Source organism: Prosopis cineraria, unplaced genomic scaffold (assembly GCF_029017545.1).
Source record: "Prosopis cineraria cultivar Desert tree isolate PC_DT_omini unplaced genomic scaffold, ASM2901754v1 PC13, whole genome shotgun sequence".
Taxonomy (NCBI): Eukaryota; Viridiplantae; Streptophyta; class Magnoliopsida; order Fabales; family Fabaceae; genus Prosopis; species Prosopis cineraria.
Window position 1 is genome coordinate 1,556,569 of NW_026555344.1, and position 12,232 is coordinate 1,568,800.

The 12,232-nt window shown below is 29.5% G+C and overlaps 1 protein-coding gene across 1 annotated transcript; it reads left to right on the top strand.

Moving 5' to 3' along the window:
- The first annotated feature begins 4,412 nt into the window (after positions 1 to 4,412).
- Positions 4,413 to 6,445, top strand: LOC129291263 (heavy metal-associated isoprenylated plant protein 39-like). The gene is made up of 3 exons (XM_054928533.1): positions 4,413 to 4,673; positions 5,080 to 5,155; positions 5,820 to 6,445. The coding sequence occupies exons 1-3, from the start codon at positions 4,668 to 4,670 to the stop codon at positions 6,230 to 6,232; spliced, it is 495 nt and encodes a 164-aa protein (XP_054784508.1). The 5' UTR covers positions 4,413 to 4,667; the 3' UTR covers positions 6,233 to 6,445.
- Positions 6,446 to 12,232: the final 5,787 nt, after the last annotated feature.

A 12,232-nucleotide genomic window follows, 5' to 3' on the forward strand; every position in this document is an offset into this window, starting at 1 on the left:
TCTCTTCCCATCAACAACAATTTTGACCACTCTTATATGACCTTGATTCAAACGATTGAAGGAGAGAAGGGGGAGAGAGAAGGAGAAAAAACATGAAAAAATGATTGGTGGAAAAAAAAATTAAAATGGATCCCATTAATAGAAAAAATAGCAAGGTGATAAATTTAAAAATATTAATAGTTGAGGAAAAAATTAATCCTAAGTTGAGTTTAGGATCATTTTTACCTTTCATGTATACTTTAGCAATAAAATTGATCCTTAACCCGTTAAAAAAATAATGTGAGGCCCATAAGAAATATTTTATAATACAAATATTAAAAAAATTATATATGAGGCCCACATAACAGTAAGTTAATGTCAGGGTAGCAGAGTAATATTTTTTTAAAATTGAAAAGATATAAATAACCTATAGTTAAATTTAATATCATTTGTGACTCTTCGTTGTGCACTTCATAGATATTTTTGACCTTTAATCCTAAACAAACAAACATGAGATTTTGATTGGCCCATCTGTTGCTTAACAGTGAAAAGTACAAAATAATGAGCATACTTTTTTTTTAAATCAAACAAAATATTGAGTATATAGCCAGTTTGTTTAGAATTTTTTAAAATTAATTAATTGTAATACTTGAATTGTTTAGTGAACATTAAATTAATAACAAAATCTTGGTTGAAAAAAATATTTTTAGCTTTTTTCACTAGGAATTCTAGAGGGTAAAGAGTAATATGCCTATAAATTATAGGTTGAGTGACTTTAAAATCTTAAACTCATTTATTATGTAATTAATTTTTCAAATTTTAAATTCATAAGAACCTCTCCTATAATGTTAAGTAGGGGTAAAAATATGTTAGGTTGAATTAGATTTTGATCAAACAGGCTTGAGCTTGATTTAAAACTTATATAAGGCTTTTTTTTATGAATCAAGTTTGAACTTATCTAAACCTAATCTGGTTTGAAAACTTATTTAAAATTCTACTTAAAAGTAAGTATTTAAATATGTTCATATTTTAGTTTTGAGTTATTTTAGAACTATTATAATATACAACATATAACCTAATTCATCAATTACAATATATAATAATTGAAATATTTTTCAAATACAATATAATATAACAATAAAGTTATTATATTAAAATTATTATATAAGTTCATTATGATTGAAAAGTGAAAGCATAACAAGAATTAAAAAATGAATAGATTAATTAAAAATTAAATGGTAATTAATGTATTTGCAATTGTGTGTGCGTGCGTGCGCGTATGTGTGAATACCTATTCAGTTAAGTAAGCCTAATTAAATGCCTGAATCTAGCTTGAGCCTATTTAATAAATAAACTGGGTTGAACCTAAATAGGTCAAGTTATATAGGGACCTAGTCTATTCCTACTCTTAATGTTTCAGTAGAGGATAATGTCTATTAATTTATGATAACAAGGCTATCTAGTTCATCCATGTGTCAAGTAAAAACATGTGCCACATGTCCAGATCAGGGGTCCTACTATTATAAGTAATGAATATTATCCTCTAGTTAATGTCAAGAATAAGTTGATAGAAGTTCATAACAAAAATTGTACTTCCTCCACTCAAAAATGTAATGTATTTTTAACTGAATTTCAACCTCAATTAAGTAACTACCTACTTTTTGACTAATTCCTATTTTTTCATATTTACCTCTATTAAACACCTTACAATAAATATAAGTCATTATAATAGAGGTATTTTTGAAAAAAAATAATAATTACACCTTAAAATACTAAAAATGTCTTATATTTTAAATATTTAACTCCTAAAAAAATGCCTTATATTTTTGAACGAAGGGAGTATAAATAAATAAATTTGTGATCTCTAGTGTTATTAAATAATCCACCTGTTAAAAAATATAAAGCATTTTTAATTAAATCTCACATCTAATAAAGTAATTACTTTTTCAAAATAACCCTATCTTTTCATATTTACCCCTATTTAATAGGATATTATATCCTAAAATAAATATAAAATAATTTATTTAATAGAAATATTTTTTTAAAAATAATAATTACACCTTGAAAGACTAAAAATATTCTTACACTTTTTAACATCCAAACCTTCAAAAAATGCCTTACATTTTTAAATAGAGGGAGCAGTTTTAGAGGTAAATTGTTCTTTTTTCTATTCTAAATAGAGTTGTAATTTAGGTTAAACTCAACGATCCAGCCCAAAAATTTAGTGTTGAGGCCTAAAAAAATATTTTTTAATGTTCGAGCCTATCTAGGTTGGCTTAAATGAGCCTAAATCTGATCTAGTTTGGGCTTCCTAGATACTCAAATTTAAAAAACATGTTTTTAAAAATATATAAAAATATAATAAATATTAATTAACTCTTTAAATTTTATGTTATTTTATACTAAAATATCATATATTAGAGTGCATTGCTATAGTTATTTTTTTAAAAAAAGTAAAAATATTTATTTTTCATATTTTTATTATTTTTAATCAATAAAATATCTCAAAATAATATTTATTGATTTTTATGCTTTAAGACCCATTTATGTTTTAATTTTTTTTAGTCTTATATATAGTTTGAGTATCCAAAAAATATACTTTATATTTTTTTATAAAATGAGAAAATTGATTTAAAGAAAAATTTTAAATTAAAAATAATTTGAAAAATAAATCTGGGCATGTATGAATTATCGACTATAAAACAATATTTTTAGATAATTATGTGATCACCATCTATGCTAGACTTGATTAAAAATTAAGAATAAATTAAAAAAAAATATTTTTTATATGTAAGAGTTAAACAATATAAGAAGTTAAAGAAAAAATCTCATAAGTTTACAGTCAATGGTTTTCGATAGGATATTTGATTTGCTATGCTCTTTAGACAAAGATGGATAAGCAGAAACATTAAAGTGTTCCAAGGTAAGGCTACTTGATTGTAGGCTACCCTTGCCAAAGTGCATGCTATGGTAAGATGGTCAAATTTAAAAGGGTTGCCTAAAGATCAATACATGAGTATGAGTAGGTGGAAAGCACCTAAAAATAGGGGTTATAAAATTTAACACTAACAGAGCCTGTGGTAGAGATAGTAGTCTTTTAGGTTGCGGTGGGATTGCCCGTGAACACATTAGAAGCACGTTAGCAGAGTTTCTTCATCATAACAGGCAGGGAAGCAATCTAAATATAAAACTTTGAGGAATACTCTAGGCGTTTAAGAGAGCTTGGGATTTGAATTGGAGGAAGGCTAAAGTTGAAATTATTATATGGAGGCTGTAGAGGTGCTGGAAGGCAGATTTGGATCACCATCCTGATCATGACCTCATTATTGAGATCAGGAGCATGCTGAATAGAGATTAGAATGCGAATATTATATGATGCAGCAAATATGTGAATGTGATTGCGGACATACTTGCCAAGAAAGCTCTCAAGCAAGTGCATGGCATTGTATTCTTTTCGAATTCTTTGGATTGCATTATTGAATTTTTAGTTTCCCACACAAGTCTTGGACCCATCGTTGAATTTGTCATGGAAAAAAAAGTTAAAGAAAAAAAATAGTTCTTAAAAAAACACTATTTTACTTGTGATTTAATTATTTTTTTATATAATATAATAATAATTTTTCTCATATTCTTAAAAATAAAAAGTACAATTTATTCAAAAGTTATTAAAAACTTTAAACTAATCAGGTCATGATTTTAAGTTAGTTGTTTAACTATAATTGAATTAAGATTAACTTAATTATAATTAAAATATAAAAAATATTTATGTACGATCATGGTAAGAGAAACATTTAAATAACTAAAATATTAATTTATAAATAAAAAAATATTCATAAATAAATTACACATAAGATAGCAAAACAATAATAAAGTTACTTAAATACAAAATTGATAAGTTATTATTTTTTATTTTTTAAAGTCAAAATAATATTTTATACTTAATAGAATTAAATTAGTTTAAAAAACAAAATTTTTTTATAAAAGTTATGAATATTCCGGTTGGCCTGAATAAATTGGAAGTTGAAAGGTGTTAAGGCTGGTTTAATAATATAAATTTTTTACATAAATAAAGTACTATACATCTAATTCAAATAAGACTGCCTTGTATTAAACCTTATATGAGTAAGCCTAACTTGTCGAAATTACTGGCCCTAGTGCTGAATTGCTTATTAAAATATTTTATTCAATAACAAAGTCTTTTTAATTTTTTTTTTAAAATTAGCCGTATAACTCGTGTGTTTAGTGCTAGTATTTACTAATTTTTAGATTTTACTTTCAGAGGTGCCCAACGGTCAGTCATAGTCACGCGCTCTCCTACCTCGCGTGGCTTTTACTTTTTGATGATATCAAAGCTCAGCACCAGCCTTCATGCACAGAGGCGCTCAGTCTCTCATGGCCTATATCTCACCACCACCTATAGCTTCCACTTCTCCAAGCTCTTCCTCTGACGTTTGCCTTTCCTCTTCTTGCTTTCTCTAACTTTCCTTCTCTCTCTCTCTCCTTTTCTGCAATTCCTTGTTTGCTTTCGGCTTTTCTGATAGTACCACTCCTTCAGTCTCTTGCTCCCAACCTTTTCAGACCATTATTTGATTACGTCTTCGCCTCTCTCTTTTCCACCCTCCAGTTCAGCTAATCCTTCTTGGTTTCCCATTCTCTCTCTCTGCTTGTCCCCTGCGAGGTATTTAGAAATGAAGGTATGATTCTCCCACTTTTTCCATTTTCTCCCATCTTCCTTTTTTGTGTTTCTTTCCATGACGAGAATACATCACTTCTGAACCATGATTCCATTAGGTTCTGATTCTCCACGAACTTATATTTATTTGAATATTAGGGGCGTGTATCTGACATGAATCTGGGTTTTCCCACTTCATATTCGGGTTTTGATTTCACGTCGGGTTGTCTCTTTGAGATTGTTTAGATTTCACTTCTTTATTTTTTCCTTAGCGTCGTGATGATAATTTTTGGTTTTTGAGTCCCCCCCCCCCTGTTTGATAAGTTTAGATTTTGCATGTTATTCTGTAAAATTCTTGAACCGCTGAACATGGTTCCCTGAAGATTATTTGAATCCGAGCTGAATTACTCTCTGATGTATGCTTACAGAAGGTTGTGCTCAAGTTAGATTTGCATGATGACAAGGCGAAGCAGAAGGCCCTGAAAACAGTATCAACACTTTCAGGTATCGTATCATTGTTTATTCATTACGTCTCGTTTCCACCAAACTCTTTGCTTAAAAAGAATGAAAACCTTCCCTTGTATCCATCTTGCAAAATGAATCAGAGAAAGTAAGATGAACCCAGACTCAGTTTTTTCAGAATTTCAACCATCACGTGATGTAATATGGCAATTATATCAAATGAATGAACCAGAGTCTCACTTCATGCACTTATCCAACCAATTAATTATTTTTATTGTTGGCATGAGGTCATAGGTGGGGCAGGGAAATCAAATTTAAGAGTCCTCATCTTTCAATGAGATGAAGGTGTTAATTTGTTAGCATGTCAACATCTTGCTCTCGGGTTCCTTAAAATATGGTGAGATGGGGTTTCGTATTTTTTAAGGAACTTGGAGAATCAGGAGCGAGAGCCTTTATGGTTTGCGTCTTACTTCATTTTTTCACATTTCGACATACAGTACTCAATTAGATCATGTACGTACCACGAGTCAGCATTATAGATCTTCAAATTCACATTTAAAGGTGTAGTCGGCTATGTGTAGTTGTAGTACATATCTCTAGTTAAATGAAGCAAGAAGATGATTTTGGTGCCTGTCCTTGATGTTGTTTCCGAAGTTATTTTTCAAAGCATGAAAACTCTGCACTATGAACTCCGGCAATCTTGTAGGGATAGATGCCATCTCCATGGAAATGAAGGATAGGACACTAACAGTGATAGGAACAGTGGATCCGGTTCATGTGGTGAGCAAATTACGCAAATATTGGCAGACAGATATAGTTTCAGTGGGACCAGTAAAGGAGCCAGAGAAGAAAGAAGAAGCAAAGAAGGAGGAAGGCAAGAAGGAGGAGGAAGCAAAGAAGGAGGAGCCCAAGAAAGAAGAAGGCAAGCCTGAGGAAGATCAGAAGAAAGAAGAGAAAAAGGAGGAGAAGAAAGAAGAAGAGAAGAAGAAAGAGCCAGTTCCAGTTCCAGACCCTATTCTAGAGCTGGTCAGGGCTTACAGGGCTTATAACCCCCAGATGACAACATATTATTATGTCCAAAGCATGGAAGAGAATCCCAATGCTTGTGCCATTTGCTGATGATTATCAAGCTGTCCAAGCATGAGAGAGAGATCAACTTTCTCTATTTGGTAATGGATTCAAACCTGTCAAGCCTGTAGGAGGTTACAGCCAAGAACATAGGTACTCTTCTGTATATAATATGGTGATGCTTCAGCTGAGTTGTTTTGAGACAATATTGGTAATATGTAGGAGAAATTGAATAAGATTTTTGATGGGATTCGTTTTTGAACATGACTGTAGTTCATACTCGTCTCCTGCAACGGTTACTTGAGTGCATCACCTGCTAGTTAGTCCAGTTATTCATCTCATATCTGTTTGGACATTCAGAAAAATACAGGGTAAAAATGTGATAACACTCCTTTACTGTCCGGGGGAATTTTTTCTGAACGCAATTATGTTTCAAACTTTTTTCCTGTAATAATTACCTGGCTTGAAGGGATGACCTACTACTGAACTCGGTAATTCATGTGAATGGGTGATGAAAAAATACGGGGTGAAAAAGTGAGAAAAATAGTTGCTTGAATGGACATCACCTACTGGTAAACACAGTAATTTTAATTTATGTGCTTGGATGGTGAGGAAAAAGTGTGCATATTTTGTATCAGGGTCAGATCACAGACGGGGCAGAAGTACTAATCTAATCTTTACTAGAGCATCTCCCGATTTCTCTGATTCTGTGGTTCTTGTCTGGTCCTTCAGCATGTCCTCATGTGGGACATGGTGGTGAGAAAAACATAGGACTCCATCTTTGAGGTTGAAATTAAACTTTTTCTTTTTGCAGCTGTGTGTGATCCCCCTTCACAATGTGGAGTTAAAATAACTTGAAAGCCCCTCATGGCCTGGATTCATCTTTACTCTGAGTGATGTAACATGATGTGTCTGTATGCTTCATTTACAACTAATAATAGGAATAATAATCAGATGTTTAACTTCGGTTTTGTTAAGAAAGGGACATGGTGGACTTTACACATCAAATGTACTCAAAACTCTTCATTTTCTCTTTTATTTATTTATTTAATGGTCTTGATGAGCTTGACAGCATCTAGCTCTTTGAGAAGCGGGTAGCACATGGAGTTTTCTGCATGGAGAATCAGAGGTTGTTTTATTATCTCCATGTTGTGATCAATCAAATTTATCAGCCAGATCCACACTTCGCTTTTTTCTTAATAATACCTAGTGTCAGTGGGTTACTTTTAAATTAAAGTAATGTAATCTCCTGTTAAACCACCTAAAAAAAAGGCAAATGCGTCTTACCTATAATTTACTTTTTTGTTTTTTAATGCTTCGTCTTGAGAGACAAAGTTACCTGCTTAACTTTATGAGATTGATTATATCCAAATATTTAGATATTAAAAATTTAGGATAAAAAACTTCAAAAATTTCAAAGGGCTACAATTATTACCAATTTCCCAAAAAATTATAAAAAAATACAAGTTACTGGTTAATTTTTCTAATTTTAAAATAACTCAAAATGTTTGCAATAAACTCTGTATAATTCAATAAATTACTCTGTATTATTATTATTATTTTTAATTCACAATTTTGTAAGAGTTTAGTTGGCAGGTCATATTTGCTTCTGATTTCATCAATCCACATGTTGGCTCCGTTGTCACTGTTTTGTACTGCATGCACGCGGAAATGCAAAAGCATGTGATTAATTAATGTTAATTAATTATTTAATCACTAATGCTTAGCATAGGAACTGTGTCTGGACATTGGAGGGCCTCCCATCCACAGATGCTCCCTTTGTAATTATTTATTACTGTAATGGGTTATAATTTTATTTTGGGTCTATCTTTTGTCTAACATTGGGCATATTTAATTTTTTATTAAATTTTTAATGCGTACTTTGAAATAATATTTGTAAACAAAAAAATGAAATCCATTTGTATTCCATTCACCTAGTCTTATATATATAAACACGTAACAAAATATTACTATTCATTCTACAGTAGTCATTTTCATCCCTTATTCTTGTGTGGGTTCAAATTCAAATTTTTTCTTTTTATCAAATATCAAGAAAATCCTTTTGAGGATTGTGAACACAAAACAAAGGCACACACATTTGTACTTTTAAGTTTTAACATTTACTTCTGGCGCATAAATCAATCAGGCCTTTTTTTGTTTTTAATCTCCTTGCAGAATTATTAGAGGGATTTAAAAACATTTTTTGGCGTGCATAATGTCAGATATAAAAATAACAAAAAATATAAACAAGATATGTTATACATTGTCAGTTAAGAATATAATAAAAACTGACGAAAGGAAATAGAGAATACATAGTGTGTTGTATTATTTTTTTTTTTTTTGGTTATGGTGATTTGAAACGCGTGCCGCAGCAAAGCATGCTTAGAGGAAGATTACAACTGATAATCATATAATTAAGAAATCGCACTCGTTGGTGATGACATGTGGGGTTGATTAGGCGTTTTGGCCGGTGAGATGATATTTGATCCTTCCAAATTGTTGACACGGCCCATACCCCACACACACACGCCTAATCAACTTGGAATTGTTATGCCGCGAAATAATCATGAAGAATCTCATTAAGGATCTAAGTAGTAACTTATTTTTTAATGGGTGTTAAAAAATTTTAAAACTTCAATTCTGTCTTTAAAGATTAAATTAAAATAAGTTGAATATAAAAAAATTAAAATACTCTCAATTCAAATATTTAAAAAAAAATCACTAGCTACTATTATTGGAGCACCACCGCCGGTGGCCAAAGCCTTGCCGGCGACAACAATCATTGGAGCTTTGACTGCTGGCTGGACCTCCATCACAGTCAACGGCAGTCCACCAACATGGTTGGAAGCTTCAACAACGGAGATTCAGTGGCTATTATCGCTGACAAGGCTCTGGTCACTGGCGATGATACTTTTGACAATAGTGATTGATGGTTTTTTTAAAATATTTGAATTAAGAATATTTTAATCTTTTATATATACTGAGGTTTTAAATTTTTTAAGACCTACCAAAAATAAGTTGCTACTCAGTTTCTTCAATAAAATTCTCCCAAGTAACTAACCCAATGCAGCAAAAAATGACACTTCCAATCAAGTAACATGTATCGCTATAATACCTTAGGATTTTGAAATTTTTAAACCTTAATTTAAAAGAGAGTCTTCTTGATGTGAATGGGGAGGGAAAATAGAAAAGACAAGAGAAAAGAGTTGGAAAACAGCAGATAGAAAGATAATAGAGACACAAGAGAGAAACTCAAAGAAAGGTAAATCAATATTGAATACTGTTCATTCAAAAGGTATATAAAACAAATGTATTAAGGCTCTATTTGCAGGCTTTAATCTAACCCTAAAAATAAAAATATTAAAAACATAATATTTTATAAATTGTAATAATTAGATGAAAATATTCTAAAATAATCTAAAGGATAACCTAATAATCTAAAAGGTTACATTTATTAAAATCAAATATTAAGATCATTCTAATAAAATAAGTATCCCATCACTTCTATTCCCATTTTTTTTTAAATTCCCAATAATATATTTCGGTAAAAAAAAAAAAGCAAAAAAAAATGCATGTTTGTATGAAATCGAACTGATTACGAGCTATACGTTATTCGGAGCTTGAATTGAACAACACTAGCCGGAACTTACGAATAAAATGACTTTACAAACTTTACATTATATATGGTGTGGTTTTGTATATATTTCGTATTACATATTGATAACGTTTGAATGGATAGAATTTTAGATTTAAAATCATGCATTCCAAATTTTATATTTAAAATTTTTTATTTTGATAGTTTTAAAACAAATCTAATAAAGAAAAAAGATGAATTGAAATACTTAATTGACAGATTTGAAAGTGATGAATTTATTTTTGTTTTTTAACTGATAAGAGACCACAACAAGATATGATCAATGATATAAGAGTTATAGAGACATTAATAGTAAAAACATACAAGAAGAATGAGATATTTTAAATGACTAAAATTTTATATGATTAGAATATAGAGAGAATTTAAAATTATAAAAAAATATAATAAGAAATGGATTCTGCAAATTTTTATGCATCCAAAAAAAAATTTAATTTAAATCTAAATTTAAATTTAAATTCGCATAAATCGGCCAGTGGATTTTTCTCCTCTCTTATTTTTTTCTTTGAATTCATCTTTACTTATCTCATCATGTTTAATCATTAGTTTCCCAAACAATATATCGGACAAAATTCGAGTTATAATGATAAACTTTCGAGTATGATATTTAAAAAAGCTTTAATTATCAAATAAATTTTAATGTATTTATATGAAAATAAATTGATGCGGTATAAAGTTTAAGAGAGAGGCCTCATTATTCTCGAATTATAAATAATGCAGTTTGATTTGTTATTAGCTTTATAAATATAAGTAATTTAAAAAAATTATACATAAAAAATAAAATCTAAGGTTATATTTATTTTGAATTATTTAGAATAATTTAAAATTTAAAGTCTTTTATTGTAAGTACATTTCATTTATAATTCATGGTTATAACTCTTTAAAATTAAAATAAAGAAAACCAGAGCACCTAAAAATACTAGTTTGTTAGTTTAGGATGAGGATAATTGTTAAAGTAGAACTTTAATGGGCTGGCCCATTTGTGATTAGACTATTAAACTAATCGGCCTTATTCAGATGAGTGGGTTGAAATTACGTAGAATAAAGTAGAGTTTTCATATTTGTTTAATTTCCGTTCTTTTTGTATTAGAAAAAGTGGGATGAAATGTGGGGAAAATATGAATAAAGACTTCTTAATGAGATTTATTTTAAATCAAAGTCCATAAATTTTAAAATATCAATGCAGTTCAGAGTCCTGACTTGATATTAAATTTTTGATAGAAATGACAAAATTACCTTTCATTTAAATTGAGATTATAATTGTTCTATTTTACTTGTTCATTTATTTATAAAATGTTATTCATTACCTACTTCACTTAATGTCATTCTAATTATTTAAATTATTTTAAGACAACTTGATGGTTAGTAAAATGAAATTAAATGAAAATAAAATAATGAAACAATAATCTGTAAGTAAATGAATAAATAAAGTATAACAGTTTTAATGTTAATATAAATGAGGGAATTTTATTATTTTTTTAAAATTTAATATTAAATTAAGACCTTTGGACTGTAATGATATTTTAGAAGTTTAAAGACTTTGATTCAAAATAAATTTGATCAATGGGTCATTTTATTAATATTTTCCTTAAGATGTGGGTAAAGGTCGAAAGTTTTTTTGGTGTAAAAAGGTCGAAAGTTTTATCATTATTCCTAATGTTTAAATATATAGAAATGGGAACCATTAAATCAGTAATGATTTATTATTCCATCATGATTAAATCAAAATCATGAATATAATATAAATAGAAAAACATAATTAGTAATCTCTATAATTTTATCAGGTCTTGTTTTTAATTTCTATAATATGTTTTCAGTATTTATAATTTTTGTAATTTAACACCGTTAGGAACTTAAGTGATAAACATCACAGAATCTTGTTGAATTATAGAGGTTAAAAACACTTAAAAAATATTACAAAAATTGAAAGCAAAATTTAATAAAATTATAAGGGTAATGATCATGTTTTTCCAAAAAATTTTAACTAATGCGTGGTGTTTTTTGTTATTTAACGTAAACTAAGGGTGAAAACGAAAGTAATTGTGCGGGAGAAAGCGGTTGTCACTGTTGGATAAACGTGCAAGCCATAAATCGCATCTTGCGAGGTTGCGTATTAAATATTGCACATCAGACGCACGTAGTACGTCAAGAATAAAGCACATGTACACGTAGAGTCTTATCGTCATGTCACTCGTCTACATGTTGCCAATATTTTGTCGACCCAGTTTATGTACATAATTCCAGTTTTATCACACATGTCGGATTCAACCGTATCCCAATCCCTAATCCTACAAATTTAACTTGTAAACCATTAGATTACAAGTCAAGGATTTTCTAGCTGGCTTATCGCAATACTCTTGGCTCAAACTTTTGGTATGCATTCTGGTAATTTGCAAATA

What these genes read in the sequence shown, in the direction of transcription:
- LOC129291263 (XM_054928533.1), top strand. An exon ending in AACAGTATCAACACTTTCAG is followed by an intron (nt 5,156 to 5,819) that starts GTATCGTATCAT and finishes GCAATCTTGTAG; the next exon opens with GGATAGATGCCATCTCCATG.